This window comes from Podarcis erhardii, assembly GCF_964252035.2.
Source record: "Podarcis erhardii genome assembly, chromosome: 9".
Taxonomy (NCBI): domain Eukaryota; kingdom Metazoa; phylum Chordata; class Lepidosauria; order Squamata; family Lacertidae; genus Podarcis; species Podarcis erhardii.
Genome location: NC_138512.1, coordinates 75,666,458 through 75,687,226, shown reverse-complemented (window position 1 = coordinate 75,687,226; position 20,769 = coordinate 75,666,458). Strand labels below are relative to the sequence as shown.

Below are 20,769 nucleotides of genomic sequence, written 5' to 3'. Positions count from 1 at the left end.
AAGCAGGTTTATGATAGAGGTGTGTGATGTGGAGAAACTAGACATCTTGGCTGGATTTCTGTATTTATCCCTGTTTTGCTTTTTAAAAATTATGGCTTTGTTTTGTTTGTGCACGCTTAGAAATTACTAGAATATTAAGCCGTCCAGAAATACCTTTAAATCAAAGAAACTCTTACCTTTAAAGCCAAAATAAAATTGGGGGGAACTTATAACATAATTTTTCTAAGACAAGGTGAAAATCCAGTCTATTCCTAGGGAAACACAAAATCCCACATCCCTATTCTTCAGGCAACCCGTTAGGTTTGGATTTTACTGCCTTTTGAACTCATTGGAGTTACTCAAAATATAACAGGGCAGGCAGAAGGACAACACACACATATAGAACACAGGCAACATTTGACACTTAACACCTGGTATTTTCTCGAATCATTAAGAAGATATTGGCAGAACGAGACTGTTGCAGCAGAAGAAGTCAGTTTGTTAAAAAGCACCTTATGAAAAGAAAGTTTTGCATCTCCTCCAAAATGGGAAGAGAGGGAGCTTCTTTGTGAAGACAGTCCTGTAGCTGTGGAAAGCCTTTCTTTCCATGATACCCGATAATAGAATAATCGATACAGGAAGAGAGTGCCTTAAAGCATGGGCAGAGTGCCTTCTCCCCCCGCACAGATTGACCACAGCCTGTCATTAAGAAGCAGGGGATCTACTGCCCACCAGCCCACCCATTAATCCTAGCTTGCCAACTCTTGAACTCGCTTCAGCCTTTCGTTACTTTACTGGTGGCGTACAAACCATGCCTTTAACACACATTTTAATAACATAAATTCACCCAAAGAATCCTGGGAGCTGTACTTTATGCTTCATAAAGCTACAATTCCCAGCACCCTGAACAAACTACAGATCCCAGGGATCCTTGGGGCCATTTTCTGACGGACTCTTCCTTCTTGGTACTGACTAAAGCTCCACGGGCCCGCCCTGCATTTAAAGCACCGGCCCCCTAGAATCTAGGGAAGTGTAGTTTGCCACTCACAGAGCTACAATTCCTTCACAGATGCCAGCTCCCAGGTTTCTTTGGGTGAAGTCACATACTTTAAATGCTCGGCGTATATGAAACCTACATGTGCGCAGGATGAGTCACAGGCTGGGGTGAGCTGGAAGACTCAGAAATGCCTGCCAAGCTCATGGGCTCGTGTATCACCTCTTTGTCCTCCTGGCACAAGCGATCTCGTCATTCGCAGTTCCACGCAGAAACACAGTGCTCTGCGAGTGACTCAAGCAGTTGAAACGCCCTGGGATTTCTTGTCTGTGGAGTCGGGGGGCTGCTCTGAATTGTAATGCGTTCTCCTGCAAAGTGTATTTGAATGTTGGAGAATTCTGTTGGAAACTGAAATGGGAGTGGACGTTGCCAGGGTTTTTACGTTTGTCTTGAGGTCAGGAATGGAAATCACGCAAGCAGATATGGTCCCTGGTTTTTTTTTAGTCCACGATGACTCCATCAATAATTACGTTGTGTTGCGCATTGTTTCTGACATTTCCATTCCGCTGAAATGCATTGACATCAATTGCCATTACAGTGGACGCGAATGTGATCTGTGTGGGATGCACACACGGGTTGCGATTCTGCACTTCTGTGCATGGGCAAAGTGCGATTTAGCGCTTCTGCGCATGTGCGACCACCGAAACCTGGAAATAACCTGTTCTGGTACTTCTGGGTTTCGGCGGTCTGTAACCCAAAAAAACATAACCGGAGGTATGACTGTATTGAAATCTTTTTCAATAGCAAGATAGCAAGACGAATAACGTACTTTTTTGCAGAAGCCGAACCACAGCACGATGGAAAGAGCGCCGATTTCAAATTAAAAAGGACGGGACAGAAACTGCTGCCTCCTTGCACCCCAGGTCTTGGATGTGTTAGGAACTTAAGGGCTGTTTAGTAGACAGCGGAGTTGACACGGCAAATCCACTTGCTGCAAAATTCTAAGTCATGTTTTTGGGTGTGTCTTCTTTAGCAAAGCATACGAAGGGGAGCTGAAACACCCTCAAAATGTCTCAAGGGGTTTTGCATATCCCTAGCTGAGAACCGGTTTTCGACGCCACAAATTGCCATGCATTTGCATTGTGCAAAGCGCAGAGAGCGTGCCACAAGGCGGTCATGGTACTGTACATGCACCCAGCACCATGTGATAGGGCACGGTAGATGTTCCCCGTAATTGCTAAGTGTGACAGCTCTCTGTGACAGCTGTTTTCTAATGGTGCATTCATGTCGAGTTCACTTCCTTAAATAATATAATGAACCTCCTCCAAACCTTGCCCTGTAAACCAAGTGGAACACAGGTGTGGCAGATGCAGCATCTGGAATCCGAATGTGAATGTCTTCTTCTGCATTTTTCATGCACCCAGCTTCTCAGGACAGGAAAAGCACCTTCAACTAGCTATGTGCATCTCCAGGTCTCCCTTGCCAACAGAAGGTCTTGCATTTGCAAACCCTCCTTGCCTGTGTTGGGTCACGGAGATGCCCCCAGAGGAAGATTTTGTGCTATCTTTCCTCTCTTAAATAATAATAATGATAATAATAATAATAATAATAATAATAATAATAATAATAATAATACAGTGGTGCCTCGCAAGACGAAATTAATCCGTTCCACGAGTCTCTTCGTCTAGCGGTTTTTTCGTCTTGCGAAGCAAGCCCATTGACGGCTTAGCGGATTAACGCTATTAGCAGCTTATCGGCTTAGCGGATAAGCAGATAAGCGGCTTAGCGGCTTAGAAAAAGGGGGGGGGAGGGAAAAAACCCCGCAGGAACTCGCAAGACATTTTTGTCTTGCGAAGCAAGCCCATATGAAATTCGTTTTGCGAAGCACCTCCAAAACGGAAAACCCTTCCAACAAAATATTAAAAATACAATAAATCATCAAACATTAAAAACTTCCCTAAACAGGGTTGCCTTCAGATGTCTTCTAAAAGTCAGACAGTTGTTTGTCTCCTTGACATCTGGTGGGAGGGCTTTCCACAGGATGGGTGCCGCTACCGAGAAGGCCCTCTGTCTGGTTCCCTGTTATCTCACATCTTACAGGGAGGGCCCTCGGAGCTGGACCTCAGTGTCCGGGCTCAATGATGGGGGGGAGATGCTCCTTCAGGTATCCAGGACTGAGGCCATTTAGGGCTTTAAAGGTCAGCACCAACACTTTGAATTGTGCTCGGAAACGTACTGGGAGCCAACGTAGGACTTTCAGGACCAGTGTTATATGGTCTCGGCGGCCGCCCCCAGTCACCAGTCTCGCTGCCGCATTCTGGATTAGTTGTTTCCGGGTCACCTTCAAAGGTAGCCCCACATAGAGCGCATTGCAGTAGTCCAAGCGGGAGATAACCAGAGCATCCCAAGCGGGCGCTGCCTCTTTCTGATCTGCTCCTGTGCTGATGGCGACTGCCTGGGCAGAAAGGGGATTTTTCTGTACATTTCTTAAGGTCACGGTTTTTAGGGCTCGTTCACCACTGCGGCTTACATCTGATCTACCCCGAAGCAGCTGAAACTATTAACCCAGCAAAGCTTTTGTATGACGTAAGCCCTGCCCTTTAAGCCCCTTTGTGGAAGCCACGGACTGACGCAGTATCGATCAGCCCTCCTCTGTGCTGCTGCTGCTATCAAATGATAGGTCACTCACTGGGAACGGCATGCGCCACCGCAACATCTCCAGAGGTTCTGCACATTCTCGCCCACGCATATGACATTGGGCACATCTAGCTGCTTTCGTGTGTCCCACTTGCATACCCAGACGCTCTTCCTAGTCCTGGGCCATGGGTTTCACCCTGGCAACACTGCTTCTTGGCACTGCTTTCGCCTGCTTCTTGGCAATCTCCCCCATGAAACTCCTTGAAGGGGTTATGTTTGAAGTTCTTTAAACATGTGCAGAGTAGAGTGTCTTTGGCAGAGTGCCAACACTACCTCCCCTCCAACAGAACTGGGAGTAGGTCTGATTTACTTGGTTTTTTCCCCTCCTTACACAAAGGTGCACTGCAATGCCTCTCTCTCTCGCAGGTAAGGCAGGACCCGTGTTCTGTGAGATTACAGTGGTACTTCAGGTTACAAACTTAATTCGTTCCGGAGATCCGTTCTTAACCCGAAACCGTTCTTAACCTGAGGCGCGCTTTCACTAATGGGGCCTCCCGCTGCCACCACGCCGCCGGCACGCGATTTCCGTTCTCATCCTGGGGCAAAGTTCTCAACCCGAGGTACTATTTCTGGGTTAGCGGAGTTTGTAACTCAAAGTAACCCAAAGCGTTCGTAACCTGATGTACCACTGTTTTGTTGAAATTCAGCACTAGGTGTTTTATCGACTGTGGGGGGAGATGTCATTCATTTTTGATGAAAACAGGAATTGAATTTGTGGGTGTTCGCTTATTCATTCCATATCCATAATGCAATCAATTATGCAAATGATACTCTGTTGTTGTTGTTGTTGTTGTTGTTATTTATATCCTGTTTCCCCCCAGACTGGGACTCAAAATGGCTGACACAAATTAGAACCACAGAGATGAAATACAAAAAGCTTTTAAAAAAGAAGTTAAAAAGTAATTCAACATACAGTCGTACCTCGGTTTACAGACCCTTCAGGTTGTATGATTTCGGGTTGCGCACCGCGCCGAACCCGGAAGTACCGGAACTGGTTACTTCAGGGTTTTGGCGCTTTGTGCATGCACAGAAGCACTGAACCCACGACCTGCGCATGCGAACATGCGGCGCTGCTGGTTGCGAACGTGCTTCCCGCACGGATCACATCCACAACCCAAGCGTCCACTGCATTTCATTATGTCCTCACCCCCTTTGCATTGCATTTTCTCTGCATTGAAATGAATGCTGTGGAATGACTTATTGACGACATAATTTACCTAGTTCATTCTGTAAATTATGTAGCTTACGTAATTTGGCCATAGTGGACAGCGAGACAAATAATGTACGTTTTGGTGGAATACCAGCTGCAGTGGAATGGAAGCAGGGTGGAATGGAAAACGATGCTTTCTTACATCCCAAAGGTGTTAAATAAGAATAAGAATGAAATAATTAAATATTATATTTACATACCACCTTTCTTTCCAAGGAGCTCAAAGTAGTGTAGACGGTGTAGTGGTTAAGAGCGGTAGACTCATAATCTGGTGAACCGGGTTCGCTTCCCCGCTCCTCCACATGCAGCTGCTGGGTGACCTTGGGCTAGTCACACTTCTCTGAAGTCTCTCAGCCCCACTCACCTCACAGAGTGTTTCTTGTGGAGAAAGGAGAATGTTAGCCACTTTGAGACTCCTTAAGGTAGTGATAAAGCGGGATATCAAATCCAAACTCTTCTTCTTCTTATATGCTCACAACAACCCTGTAAGGTAGACTAGGCTGAGAGGCAAAGGGCTGGTCTCCAAGGTCCCCCCAGTGAGCGTCATGGGGCTGAGTGGGGATTCGAACCCTGCTCTCCCAGGTCCTATTGCGACACTCTTAACTGCGGCGTTGCAGATTGTGTTCCACTGTTTGTATTGGGAGGTTTTCCTCGTGGGAAAACAGAACTCGTAAATGCTGACAGATTTTATTCTCTCCTTCTCTCTTAAACGGTAACATAGATGTGACCTCTCTGTTGGGAGAAATCAAGATGTGTGAAAGAAGTTCAAGATGTTCTGGCTTTTGCCCGGGAGGGATACCCTCTTGCTGTGAAAAAGGGCCTGTGTCCCACATTAGCTCTCTTAGGGAAGGAGCGTGCAGCCAGCGTTTACTCACGACAATAAAAACAAAACAGCCACCCTCGGCACTGAATGCATTTTGGCACAAAAGCATCATTAAGGACATTTGTTTAGCGTGTGTGTCCAGCCGGCTTGTCCAGAAACTGCAATCCTGGCTGCCTTTTGGGAAGGCAGAGCTAGCCAATAAATTCCAGAATTAGCAGTAAACAGCCCCATTTCCTAGGAAACTCTGGCATGAGGTTGGAGGGGAAATCCCTGCTCGTTTGGCCCCAGCAGATCCTCTGCCGCTGCGCTGGACCATGGATGGAAGAGACCATGTTTAACGTTGGAAAAAATGGAGAGCAGGGGACCTCGTCTGCAGGAATGTGCAAGAGCCACATTGTTTGGGGTCTCTGAAAGAAAAGGAGGTGGCGAAGATCTCCAAAAGGACCTCTTTTCAAACTAAGTGGATGGGCGGTAAAACGGCGAATGCAATTTGGTGTAGACAGATGTAAAGCGATTGGTGGGGGGGAGATCTTAATTTTGCCTATGTGCTAATGGGTTCTGAACTGGTGGTGACGGACCAGGAATGAGACCTTGGAGATATCTTGATGAACATGTCAACCCACTGGGAGCAGCTCTGAACAAGGCAAGTTCGGTGCTAGGGATCATTATAAAAGGAACTGTGAATAATGGTGCCAGAATCCTAACGCAGGGATACAGATCTGTAGTGCAACCACATTTGGAATACTGTCTGCAGTTCTGGTCGCCTCACCTGTGCTGAAAACCACAGGAGGAGAGAGGGCTCTTGTGAGCTTCCAATAATGGGCATCTGGTTGTGTTTTTTTTTTAAAAAAGGTAAAGGACCACCGGATGGATGGTTAAGTCCAGTCAAAGGCAACTATGGGGTTGCAGCGCTCATCTTGCTTTCAGGCCGAGGGAGCCGGCGTTTGTCCACAGACAGCTTTCTGGCTCATGTGGCCAGCAGGACTAAACTGCTTCTGGCACAACGGAACACTGTGGCAGAAACCAGAGTGCATGGAAATTCCGTTTACCTTTCCACTGCAGTGGTACCTATTTGTCTACTTGTACTGGTGTGCTTTCGAACTGCTAGGTTGGCAGGAGCTGGGACAGAGCAACGGGAGCTCACTCCGTTGCGGGGATTCGAACCGTCAGCCTTCCGATCGGCAAGCCCAAGAGGCTCAGTGGTTTAGACCACAGCACCACCCGCCTCTGGTTAACCACTGGGCGAACAGGGTGCTGGATGAGATGGGCACCCTTGGGCCTGACCTGTAACACTTGCTGATGACCACATCATGAAAGATGGGTCTATCATTGGGCGATAATTCTTATGGACCAAGTAGAATCGCCATCATTAAAGTAGTGTATCTCCTTGTTGATGGTTGCGGAGAACAAACACATCGACCATCGCCTTCATGCCCACCTTGAAAATTTCCTAGGTGACCTAATGATGCTGCTGAACCCCAACTCCCATCACAGAGGGCCTTCTGGCAGTTCCCTCATTGCAAGAAGCAAAGTTACAGGGAACTAGGCAGAGGGTCTTCTTGGTAGTGGCACCCACACTGTGGAACGCCCTCCCATCAGATGTCAAAGAGATAAACTACATGACATTCAGAAGACATCTGAAGGCAGCCCTGTTCAGGGAAGTTTTTAATGTGTGACATTTTAGTGTATTTTTGGTCTTTGTTGGACGCTGCCCAGAGTGGCTGGGGAAACCCAGCCAGATGGGCGGGGTACAAATAATAAATTATTATTATTATTATTATTATTATTATTATTATTATTATTCCCAAAACTCTGAGCAATCATCCCCCCAAAAGTTCAAAGCTCAACAACTCTGGGCCATCTCCCCACTCCCCATTTTCTTAAATTTGACTCCTGCAAAATATAGCTAATCTTGTACGGGGGCATGTTATACATGGAAAAATACTGTATAATCCTCCTCCTCCTCAGCCAGAGCTAATTGATTTGTGTGACTTGCTTGCTCATTCATTCTCCCTGTACTTTGTCGCTCTCTTGATTGTGCAAGCACGAGGAGCTATCCACGGCAGCACTTCTGCAGGGGAAGAAAAGACAGGGCTGCTTGCTGGAGCAGCTGCCTTAACCTTAATTGCCTGCGTTCTGTCACTTACCTGAGGCTGCTAGCTAGCAAAGCAGTAGGAAAGGAACTTTGCTTTCCAAAGCAGCTGGTTTTGTTCTTGCTGTTCTGGGCCTGACTTTGTCTTTGTCTGGTGAAGTGTCAGAGACTCTGGAGACAGGCAGGAATACAGTGGTACCTCGGGTTAAGTACTTAATTCGTCCTGGCGGTCCGTTCTTAACCTGAAACTGTTCTTAACCTGAAGCACCACTTTAGCTAATGGGGCCTCCTGCTGCTGCCGCACCGCTGGAGCACGATTTCTGTTCTCATCCTGAAGCACTATTTCTGGGTTAGCGGAGTCTGTAACCTGAAGCGTATGTAACCTGAAGCATATTTAACCCAAGGTACCACTGTACCTGCCCCCTTGCCCTGTCTTTCTATACGGTGTAGAAAGATAAATTCTCCGAAAAGTACAATAGATAGTCTGCCGCAACGTGGCATCGCCACACAGATGCATGAAAACAGATTCTAAGATTTTGCAGCAGTGAATTTGCTCCCGTGAGCCAGTGGTTGCAATCGCAAATGTACCGAGTAAGACCAGAAACAAAATGAATTTGAAAGATTTGCTTAAATTGCAGCGCAGGAACAATGAAGATAAATGCACCCAGCGATATGTGAAATATAAGGAGAGAACATAATGCATGAATGAAACAGAGGAGAGCGATTTGTAAAGGAAAAGCATTGTTAGACTAGCAAATAAAGTTTTTCTTTATTTAAAAAATGGTTATTATGCCCTGATTGAAAACCTCCAGAAAAATCCCTTCCATCAGTTCCGACTACTTAAAGGTTTACTAAACTGCCTTATAGCAGTTTAACCTGAAGATTAAGGAGCGGGGTTGGATTATGGCCTGTGTGGACGAATGAGGAAAGTTGAGAAAGATGAAACGGTTGAACAGGAGCCCAAATGGCACAAATCGGAAATTAGTTCAGGAAAAAATAGAGAAGTGTTTAAAATTGAAAAAAGTGAAGCCTAAGACTTACAGAGGAATAAACAGAAAGTAAAATGAAAATGAGGGGAAGCAAAAACCCTATAAATCTTGCATCTGTTTCAGAACTGTTCATCCTGGCTTAGGAAAAATGCCCAAGATCAGCTTCTGGAGGTAAATGAGTTTCTTATATTCTGAGTCACTTTTCTCTCTCGCCATTCCCCCCACTAAAATTCACTTCTGTATTGGCAAATGATGCATCGAGGGCAGGCTTCTGCTAAAAGCAGGTGTTTTGCTTTAGATGATTTTTAATTATTTTGGGGGAGTGACATATTCCCAAGCTTTATCTGGGTGAAGGAGTCTCCTGAAGGCCACTCGAAGCTACTAATGAGCCTTCCATCTTCACCCGGGCTGCGTGATCTCAGCTTGACTAAAGCCTCGCCAAGCGTTCTGCTTCCAGGCAGATGGAGAGACTTTTGTGCCTTGGAAGGAGACAGCTCTGCCTGCTTAAAATCGTGAACCACACGGTTCTGGAGCAATGTTTGCTCCCACTTTGTTCTTGGCGATTCTCTTCTGCCCTGCAAGCCGACACACGTCTCCGAAAAAGAACGGAGTAACAGAAGAGAAGAAGAGTTTTGGATTTGATATCCCGCTTTATCACTACCCGAAGGAGTCTCAAAGCGGCTAACAATCTCCTTTCCCTTCCTCCCCCACAACAAACTCTCTGTAAGGTGAGTGAGGCTGAGAGACTTCGGAAAAGTGTGACTGGTCCAAGGTCACCCAGCAGCTGCATGTCGAGAAGCGGGGAAGCGAACCTGGTTCACCAGATTACGAGACTAAGCCACTCCCGAACTATTTTTGCGGGGCTGGCGCCAGCCCTGCAAAACTCAGGGTTGCCCATTAGTATTCGTCTTCTACAGCGCCAGCCAATCGGCTGGCGGAAGGGGCGGGCCTATCTAAGGGCACTTAAGGTCAGGGCAGCCCTGGCTTGCCCCTTTTACTTCTTTGCAGCAGCGCGGTTTCCCGCCCACCCACCCTTTAGGTGTGCATTCGGACTTTGCTCTGGGCTTCGGCTAGTCGCCGCAAGAGGCCTGGTAGGAGTTTTTCCATTTGGCTAATTGGCTGAATTTTGAAGCCACTTGGCTTTTTCGCCTGCCTCGTAGCAAAACGTCACAACTCATTGGTTTTGGCGGTTAGGCATTGGCAGGGGGATTGTTATGCAAATGAGGTTGGGGGGGAGCGCCATCACCTCCCCCAATTCTTGAAGGGTAGTTCGTTAAATGACTCCGGGGGGCGTTGCCTCGTCCGAAACCTACGGAGGCTAGGGCCTAAAGCGCCCCCCCGAGCAGTAACCCCTTGCGGAGCGCCTAGGGATGTGCATCTCGGGGGCTCCCCCTGTGGGTGCTTAACCCTTCCCGGTTAGACCGGATAGTCTGCTAGGGCCAATGCCTAAGGCCAATACCACTCTTACCTGTAATCAATAAAGTTGTGGCCATTTTTCACCCATTAACCTTAATACCGGTGTCCGGTGTCTTTATTTACTCCATCTGTGGGAGGGGGCGGGAATCGCCACGCAACCGCTCTTAACCACTACACCAAACAGGATCATGGGATTGGAAACAGCAGTCTATTGGACATGCCATAATGCCGCTCGGTGTGCAGATTGGCTCAGAGGTTGATCATCTGCTGTGCTTGCAGAAGGTCTTGGGTTCAATCCCAGGCTTCCTGGCTGAAACACTGGAGAGGGCTGCTGCCTGTCTGAGCAGACAGTATTGGGCTAGATGTGCCCAATGATCTTGCTCTGCTAATGCAGTTTCTTATTCCGATTTCTGGGCCTGCCTTTCCGTCTTGCTTCTAGACTGGAGAGAGGCGAACAGCCTAATTTGAGCTCAACAGACACCAGCCCAAGAGCAGCCACATGAACCTCAATGCACCCTACTCTCGCCTGCTTGCTCGTTTCATTTATTTGCAGAAAACTGTACCGCTTAATATAATAAAGTCTCTCCAAGCAGTTTGTGTTAAAGGGCTTTTAAAATAAAAATAAAATGCAGCAAACGTTTCCTGAAAACTAGATCAAAACAAAGGAAAAGTGCATGTCACCCGTAAAACTGAGCCCTGTACATACCGGAACAACTGCCTCACGTAATGTGCGCGAGAAATGTCAGCCTTTATGTCCCCGTCTAATTTAATTCCGTGGGATCAGTGTTGGGTTTCCTCCGCGTTGTTTACCCTGAGGCTTTGAGCTCTGTGTGAGCTGGCCGGCCATTCTCCTCTCCCAGGCTCCCAACGCTTGTTGACATTTGTCTCATGCTCTTTTTCGATGAAAAGGTATATTTGGTGTGGCATGAGAAGAACTTGGCTGCTGGGCCAGACCAAAAGCCTGTCTGGTCCAGTGTTGGATTCTCAACCAGAGACTGATAGAGGAGCCTACAAGGGGCACATGGACAGGGCAAGAACACTTTCCCCACTGGTTTCCCAGCAACTCGCATTCGGAGGCACGCAGTCTCTGATCCCGGAGACAGCATGCAGTTAACGTGATCGGTAGCCATTGTCTAGTCACTTTTTAAAGCCATCTGAGATGGTTGCCATCACTACCGTACTTCCTTTATTCTTTCCCCGAGTCTCCCATCATTCAGCTGTAAGGAATGACCCCGTTGGGTCTTAATAGCATGACAGAAGGAGGAAAACCTCTCCATAAAATCCAGGCATAGTTTTATGTATCAAGCCCACGTTCTTCTGCCCAGGCTGCAACCCTCAAGGTCCTTGGTCCTCGCTTCACACCTTCCTCCTGGCAAGAATGCATTCTTCAGCTGGAATGTGCCCTTCTGTCAGATAGAGGTCGTCTCCAAACCATCCCGTTCTCACCATTTTATTATTCTGGGAATTGTGATAGTGTCTCTTGCTTTGGAGATAAGTGCTTGTGTGCTGTTGGGGTAAAACCTTTGTGTGCAGGATGGAATGTACCCTGCAGCCTCGGTTCCCAAGTTTTTCTCTCTCCGAGCTGCTTGGAAATTGCTGACGGCAGAACACTTAATTATTATTTTATTTTTTCCTGCCTGTCGCAGCAAGTGCAATGCTCTGTGCTAGATGCTGCATGGTTTGAAATCCCATCTGAATGGCTTCTTTTGTTTCTTATGTATTGCATTTGTCCATAGGATTCAAGTGGCAATGCAATGTAAGATGCAAAATAAAAATGCAATTAGCAATCAATACTAGTAATAATAATAATAATAATAGATAATAATAATAATAATAATAATAAAATTTTATTTATATCCCGCTCTCCCCAGCCAAAGCAGGGCTCAGAGCGGCTAACAACAATAAAAGTAACACAACATTCTGAAATCAATTCATTTAAAAATCAATTCAAAATCAAATTAATGGCAACCATTGGGCTGGAGTTCTGTGAGGATTAACAAAGGAGGGGGTCAGACTGCGCCTTGGCCAAAGGCCTGGTGGAACAGCTCTGTCTTTCAGGCCCTGCGGAAAGATGTCAAGTCCCGCAGGGCCCTAGTCTCTTGTGACAGAGCGTTCCACTGAATTGGGGCCACGGCCGAAAAAGCCCTGGCTCTAGTTGAGGCCAGCCTAACCTCCCTGTGGCCCGGGATCTCCAAGATGTTTTTGTTTGAAGACCGTAAGGTCCTCCGTGGGACATACCAGGAGAGGCGGTCCCGTAGGTACGAGGGTCCTAGGCCGTATAGGGCTTTAAAGGTTAAAACCAGCACCTTAAACCTGATCCTGTACTCCACCGGGAGCCAGTGCAGCTGGTATAGCACCGGGTGAATGTGATCCTGCGGCAAGGACCCTGTAAGGAGTCTCGCCACGGCATTCTGCACCCGCTGGAGTTTCTGGGTCAGTCTCAAGGGTAGCCCAACATAGAGTGAGTTGCAATAATCCAGTCTGGAGGTGACCATTGCGTGGATCACAGTGGCTAGGTCAGGGCGAGAGAGGTAAGGAGCCAACTGCTTAGCTTGGCAGAGATGAAAAATAGGGATCTTTAATGCAATGGCTATGCGGAGATGTTCCATGAAGCGCCTGAATGAAACTTGCAGACCACTTGGGGACCCCTTGTCTCGTGTACAAGCCACATCCATTGAGCCTCCCACTTCCAGAGCCACACCTGCCCCCCACGCAGCAGTCCCCAGATTCCTGGGTCATGAGGTAGACTAGGGCTGCAAGCTTTAATTAACTGCTAGATTAATCACTGAGAACTGCTCCCTCTATGTGTGTTTTTAATTGCAGAGTAAACCTTGCCTCGCAATTGAGGCAGAGTTGGGATTGTTCAGGAGTTATCCCTTTCAATCTGCACAAACTCATTTCATTTTCCTTATGCTAACATAGTTGGGGGCGGGGAGCAAATTAAAGATGTGCGGTTTTGGGCAGGGATCCTTGTTCCCTAAACCACCTGCCAGTTTTGCATTTCAGGGTGAGAGATGAGAATGACTTCCTTCTAGCAATCCAAAACCAGAGGCAACTGAATCTGACAATGATCAGACGAAAACTGGAGCCGACACAATCTCTTAAATCTGGATCTCCTACAATACTTGTTGGCTTTGCTGGTGCTGCTTTGATGTGTTACTAATAATAGGAAATCATATTCTAGGTTCCTCAACATGACAAAGCACACTTATCAGGAAGTAAACCCTCCTGAACTCAGTGTGACCTCATTCCGGGTAGATGTGTTGAAGACCGGATGGCAGATTATCTCCCGGTCGAAAAGCAGCAACTCCCTTCCTCCAGCCTCCTTACAAAAGCGTCTTCAAAAGATTAGGATACGAAATCAAATCACTTAACTAGTAAATGGCTGGCTAAAATCTGCAAGTGCTCCAGTTTAGTTCCGCCTTTGTGTGGCTTTTGATGTTATAATTTCATGTGTCTTTTTTTATTCCTCATATCAGTTGCAATAACTGTTGTTGTGGAAAGAAAGAAAAATCTGGTCAAAGAAAGTGTTGGAAGGGACTCTGAGGATCATCTAGGCCAGGCACCCCCAAACTCAGCCCTCCAGATGTTTTGGGACTACAATTCCCATCATCCCTGACAACTGGTCCTGTTAGCTAGGGATGATGGGAGTTGTAGTCCTAAATCATCTGGAGGGCCGAGTTTGGGGATGCCTGATCTAGGCCAGCCTTTCTCAACCCGTGGGCCCAGATGTTGTTGAACTACAACTCCCATCACCCCTAGCTAGCAAGGCCAGAGCTCAGGGATGATGGGAGTTGTAGTCCAACAACATCTGGGGACCCACAAGTTGAGAACCGCTGATAGGCTAAGGTTTCCCAAACTTGGGTCTCCAGTTGTTTTTTGAACTACAACTCCCACCATCCCTAGCTAGCAGGACCAGTGGTCAGGGGTGATGGGAATGGTAGTCCAAAAACAGCTGGAGACCCAAGTTCAGGAAACCCTGAATTCTAGTCCAACACCTGCCTGCAATGCAGGAATAGAACCAAACCTGCAACCTTCGCATTATCAGCACCTTGCTGTAACTAGCTGAGCTATTCCTCACCACATCTGTCTTTCATGTATAAAGAAAGAAGATAAGCTAATGATAAAGGGAATTTTTTAATCGTTAAACTGTGGGATCCTCCCCAGAGTTGCAGCGATAGCCTTATCTTCCTCCTGGAATTTGCCTAATCCTTTTTTAAAGCCACCCAAATCAGTGGCTATCAGTGGATATTGGTTAGGAAGCATGGGTTCTATGCTAGCTCACCATATTGGATGCAATTGCTGCGCATTCCAGCGTACCTTCTCTCGCATCCTGCTTGCAGGCTCCCATCCCATAATCATCTGGTTGTCCGTGACGGGAAACGGGGGAGTGGGCTAGAACGATCCAGCTGCACCCTTTTAATATTTTTCTGCTAAACCTTCACAGCAAACAAAAGAGAACAACACAAACCTAACACATCACAAACTATCCATTATCCAGGTCATTCCCTGCCAGAATTTAAAACAAAATTTAGATGCTATAGCCAGAGCCTTGTTGCGGTTAATGAGTAGAAATTATATCTGTTGCTGATCTGACCCATGTCCAGGAGGGGCCTTATCTAGCCAGCGAAGAAATGCACTCCTCTCTTCTGAGAAAACTTGGAGAACAAAAGGAAGGTTGTGTGGGGTGTAATCTTAAGTGGTTCTCAGCCCCTAGGTGAGGCTGAAGGTATTTTCCAACGGAGCAATGAACGTTTTGGAGGTGCAAGCACTTCCCATTGCAGGGATGGGAAATTTTCAGGCATGGGACTATCCTGGGGGCTCTCGCAGAAGCGCTGCTCGGGGGCCCTGTGTCGCAATGGCTAACCTCTGATCTTGCCAAACCCGCTAGGGGAGAGACTGCAATCTGCATGTTAAGGGTGTGTGTGTGTGGGACAGGGACTGCAGGCGACTTGCTCCAGGCCCTCTGAGAAGAATGCGGCTGCTGGCACGTCACCAACGATGCTCTCTGGCCATGTGAGCAGAAACAGGCCTCTGCACAAAGCCGGAAAGGGGCAGCGGTCTGTAAAAAATAATAATTGATGCTTCCATGCACAAATAGTTTGCAACACAGGCGCGGGTGTTTTGTGGCCAGCTGTCCATGGAGGCACCAGAGTGGTGCATGCTCTGGTTATCTCCCGCTTAGACTACTGCAATGCGCTCTATGTGGGGCTACCTTTGAAGGTGACCCGGAAACTACAACTAACCCAGAATGTGGCAGCTAGACTGGTGACTGGGGGCGGCCGCCGAGACCACATAACACCGGTCTTGAAAGACCTACATTGGCTCCCAGTACGTTTCAGAGCACAATTCAAAGTGTTGATGCTGACCTTTAAAGCCCTAAACAGCCTCGGTCCAGTATATCTGAAGGAGTGTCTCCACCCCCATCATTCTGCCCGGACACCGAGGTCCAGCGCTGAGGGCCTTCTGACGGTTCCCTCATTGCGAGAAGCAAATCTACAGGGAACCAGGCAGAGGGCCTTCTCAGTGGTGGCGCCTGCCCTGTGGAACGCCCTCCCACCAGATGTCAAAGAGAACAACAACTACCAGACTTTTAGAAGACATCTGAAGGCAGCCCTGTTTAGGGAAGCTTTTAATGTTTGATGCATTGCTGTATTTTAATATTTTGTTGGAAGCCGCCCAGAGTGGCTGGGGAAGTCCAGCCAGATGGGCGGGGTATAAATAATAAATTATTGTTGTTGTTGTTGTTGTTGTTGTTGTACGGCTGTCACATTTGGGGGCTGGCATGCGTCTGTCTCGGGAGACAACGGAGGAGTGCGCCTTTGGGGATGAGGTCAAGCTGTTGGCAGACTGCAACACCTGCTACAGCTGCAGAGACCGATGCAGGAGAGACGTGTTTTGTTGCAGCCGGGGCAAAGGAAGGCGTCCGGTTGTGCAGATGCACCAGGGCGTTTCTTCTCCCAGCGGTCATTCCTCCTCTGGTCCTAGAAATGGGCCGTATAAATGGCAAAACGAGAAGGGCCCAGAAATATTACCTCGGGTTAAGAACTTTGCTTCAGGATGAGAACAGAAATCGTGCTCCAGCGGCATGGCGGCAGCGGGAGGCCCCATTAGCTAAAGTGGTGCTTCAGGTTAAGAACAGGTTTCAGGTTAAGAACGGACCTCCAGAACGAATTAAGTACTTAACCCGAGGTACCACTGTACTGAGAAGGCCCTCTGCCTGGTTCCCTGTAACTTGGCTTCTCGCAGTGAGGGAACTGCCAGAAGGCCCTCGGCGCTGGACCTCAGTGTCCGGGCAGAACGATGGGGGTGGAGCCACTTCTTATACATTTTAGCAAGTCTAAAAGGTAAAGGGACCCCTGACAGTTAAGTCCAGTTGCAAATGACTCTGGGGTTGCAGTGCTCATCTTGCTTTACAGGCCGAGGGAGCCGGCGTTTGCCCACAGACAGTTTTTCCGGGTCATGTGGCCAGCAGGACTAAGCTGCTTCTGGCGAAACCAGAGCAGCGGACAGAAATGCCGTTTACCTTCCTGCCGGAGCCAGATTAGCTCAGTTGGTAAGAGCACGGTGCTGATAACGCCAAGGTCAATAGCCATACAGGCCACCTGCATATTCTTGCATACATGATCCTCTGGGTTCCTTGCATCTTTGCGGTTTTACAAATGCAGGGAAACCTGCCTGTCGTTTTCCCACGGCCACCTGCTTGGCCACTGCGAGAACAGTATGTTGGACCTCTGATCCTGCAAAGGGCTTCTGATATTTTTTAGACAGTGCATCTCTTCTTTGCACGGTCCCACTGTTTGTTTGTGTCTTGCTTTTCTACTTGGCTTTGCCCTGGCAAATATACCGGTCTGTTTGTGCCACCTTTCAGATGCTTTCCCCCCCTCAAACTGGTTGTCCTGGTGCTTAGCTCCCCAGCGTATATGCCAACCTTCCCCCCCCAAAATTGAAGATCTGCTGCTGCACTTGGGTTCATCTTATGGACATCCCATAATGTGCACCTGGTTGGCCACCATAAGAACAAGATGCTGGGCTAGATGGGCCGCCGACCTGATCCTGCATGATTCTTAGAATCATTGCATTGTAGAGTTGGAAGAGACCACCAGAGTCATCTAGACTAACCTCCTGCAAAAGGCAGGAATCTTTTGCCCAATGTGGGGCTCGAACCCGCAACCCAGAAATTATGAGTCTCATCATGCTCTGCCGACTCAGCTATCCAGGTAAGACTTCACATCCCTAATCCACAAAAGCTTCTCCCGCAATATATTTGATAGTCCTTATAAAGTACCGCAAGACTCGTTTGGGCTGTGGTCACTGGACTCGGCTGCAGCGATGGCTGCTGCCCATTGGGACTGGAAAGGGGGGGGGGAAGGACCACAGCAGGCAGAGCCAGTGTGAATGAGAGGCGGAGCCACAGCTCAATGAGAGGCGGAGCCAACTAATGCTAGTTAATACCCCCTATCCCCCTGCTCTTTGGCGAGGGGCACCACTCTCCCACTCACACAAGGCAGTTCCATATCTAGAGGGAAATAAGGAACGCAAGAGTCCGCCAGGCTGAATCAGTTCTTCAAAGGCAACACAGAGGAGGAGGTTGATTCCAGCCGGCAGCCCCACCCCCTGGACTGGTTGTAAGTAAGTACCAAAGCAAGGCAGGTGCAGGCAGGTGGGCTGAGGTTTGTTGGGCAGCTGGTTGCCCTGATAAGTTTACAAGGACCCTACTGGTTGCAGTGGTGAACTCTGATCTCTGCAAACTGAATGTGCATTTTGGGAAGCTGTGTCAATTACTTGGGAAAGTCAAAAGCTGATAAGAAAAAATCACTCCAATTCCTTCCTTCCTTCCTTTCCTTCCTTTCCTTCCTTCCTTCCTTCCTTCCTTCCTTCCTTCCTTCCTTCCTTCCTGTTGCAGAGAGTTTCTTTTAAGAGCAGTTGAGAGTCTGAACTGGAGAGGGTTTTGAAGGAGTCTCCAGGTCCGTTCTTCTCTTAAGAGGCAGTTTGGGATCTGTTGGGTGCTGGGCTTTCTTGCAAAGAATACTGGGTGGGTTGGATTTTGGTATCTGTCTCTATCTATATCTATCTATATCTATATCTATATCTATATCTATATCTATATCTATATCTATATCTATATCTATATCTATATCTATATCTATATCTATATCTATTTCATTTGCATCCCACCCTTGCTCCTAGTGGAGCCCAGGGTGGTAAACGGAGTAAGTTGGTAGCTCATAAAACTCTTAACCTTGGGGTCATGAATTCAACCCCATAGATCCCTGCATTGCATGGGGTTTTGACTAGATGACTCTCGTGGACACTTCCAACTCTACAAATCTATGAACTCCCAGCAGCCAGCAAGGCCCATCAGGAATAAGATGGTGAGAAGTGTAATCTGCAAGCATGTGGAGGGCCATGGGTCCATTTTCTCTCTATAAGGCAGCTAAGATCCTGTTGGTGGAGCACAGTGGCTCCTCTCCCTCCCTCCTAATAATACTGAAATCCAAAGACAACCAACGGAAGCTGAATGTTGTGCTTTTCCACTCATTGCATAGTTAAATAATTATGAAACTCACACCTGTTTTCTTGGTATTTTTGTAAAAAAATAAAATAGCTCAACAACTTTGGGGTTGGTAAAAAAAAAAAAAGCCCAACAATTTCGGGGTGTCCTGGCAACCCTAAAACCACTTTGAGGTTTCCACACTTAAACAATAGGTAAATAATAAGGGAAAATAAGCGTGCTCCCCAGAGATCCTAATTCCAAAGGGAAGCTGGGAAGCTGCAACAACCGAGATACGCAGGGCTTCTCCCTTCTTATCCGTGCAAAACGAATTATTATTATTTAATTTGTATACCACCCGTCACCCATAGGCATAGACGCCAACTCCTAGGGGCCGAGGTCCTTTTGCCTTCCCTAAAATATTTTGAGGGAGTGGGTCCCCTCAAAGTTGATAGACATTACAAATGGTGTTCGTGCGTGATCTTGTGATCGATTATGTTGGGTGGGGCTTACACGGCCCCCTCTATGGGTGTAGCCAGGATTTATGATGGTGTGGCAGGCTTTATGGTAGGGGGAGCAGAACCTCAGCTACAATATTTGTATTGTAACGCTGCGTTAATACGTACCGCTGTATTGTTTTTAACACTTGATTGGAAGCTGCCCAGAGTGGCTGGGGAAACTCAGCCAGATGGGCGGGGTATAAATAATAAATTATTATTATTATTATTATTATTATTATTATTATTGATTTCTGTTGATTTGGGGGGCATCTGCGTCCACTGCCCCCCTGGCTAATCCCATGGCCCCCTCCCCAACATTTGATCCAAGTCGGCACTCTGCCCGTGGATCTCAGATGGGTTCAAGGCGACTCTGTACCCGCCTCCCCATCCCGGGGCGCAGCCTTCCTGCGCGAAGAGGCGCTGGGTCCTGCTCGACGGCTGCTGCGCGCAATTGCGCCTCCTTTTGGAAAGCGCCCCTAGGGGGCCCGAGCGCGCCAGGGGCGAGGCGCCCCAGGGTGCGGGCGCAGCGGGAGGTGGCGGGGGCCTCTCTTCCCTCCGCCTCCCACGCCTCCTCGGGGAGAGCCTCGCCGCGGGAAGCGCGCTAGGACCGGCGCAGGAGGGAGGGAGGGAGGTGTGTCCCTCGGCGCGGCTGCTGCCGCCGCCGCCGCCGCTTCTGCTGCGCCTCCGCCGCCGCCGCCTCCTCCTGCTCCTCCTCGGCCGTCCCTTCCCCTTTCCACCCTCCGCCACCCGGGCCGATGCGCGGCCGCTTTCAGTTCGGGCTGCTCTGCTCTTTCCGACGGCGGCGAGGCGGCAGGCGTGGTGCGCCTCGGCGATGGTGTGAAGCGCAGCCCCGGAGCGGCGGCGATGGCAACGGCGAGGCGCGTCTTCCACCTCCAGCCATGCGGTGAGCGCCTGCTTTGGCCGGGGCGGGCGGAGGCGGAGGCAGGAAGGAGCTCGGGCAGCCGCAGCAGCCGGCGAAGGTGCCCCTTGCCCGGCGGGGTCACGGGCCAGCTGGTGCAGCTCGCTTGCAAAGTTGCAGCTCCTCCCCGGAGCGCCTTTTTGGCAACTGCGCGCTCCGTCCGGTTTCTGGGGGGCAGACACTCCCAGCCCTTCATAAAAGAGGGCTGACGGTTCCCCCCGCTTCCGCAACTTTGGGAAGACTTCCTCGCCCCCTGAAAAGCCCACAAAACCGTCTCTCTCCCCCCCCCCCCCAGTTTGGCTTTTGCACGGGCTTGCTGTCGTGCTCTGCAAAGTTTTGCAAGCGAGCGAAAGAGACGAGCTCGCTTTGCGCACGCAGAAGGGGATAGCAAAAGGGAAGCGGCCCTTTTTGGACAGGAGGATGGAGGGGAATTTAAACAAAAGGGAGGGCAGGTCTCGCTGCGCGTAAACAACCCCGAGCAAGAAGGCAGATCCTGTACTGGACCAGGTCAAGGTGTTTTCTTGCGGCTGGGGAAAGGGGCACATACAAAAATGGAAGGGTTTGGTGAGGTCGGGTGGGGGCGCTTCTTCTTGGCCAGCCGCAACTCCCCAAAGACCTGCGGAGCGAGCGGCGAGCTCTCCTTTTTGCTCCTAGCT

General features: G+C 48.7%; 1 protein-coding gene across 5 annotated transcripts in view; it reads left to right on the top strand.

The window, feature by feature from the left end:
- Window positions 1-20,769, top strand: part of SLC4A11 (solute carrier family 4 member 11) — a 252,993-nt gene that overhangs the window by 58,959 nt on the left and 173,265 nt on the right. The window contains exon 1 of one of the 5 annotated variants that reach the window (XM_081876740.1): window positions 19,934-20,098. The exons of the other annotated variants lie outside the window; for them this stretch is intronic. Coding sequence (XP_081732866.1) covers window positions 20,059-20,098 — 40 coding nt within the window. The 5' untranslated portion in view covers window positions 19,934-20,058. Of the gene's footprint in view, window positions 1-19,933; window positions 20,099-20,769 lie in introns of those variants that run through there. 5 annotated transcript variants of the gene reach the window in all.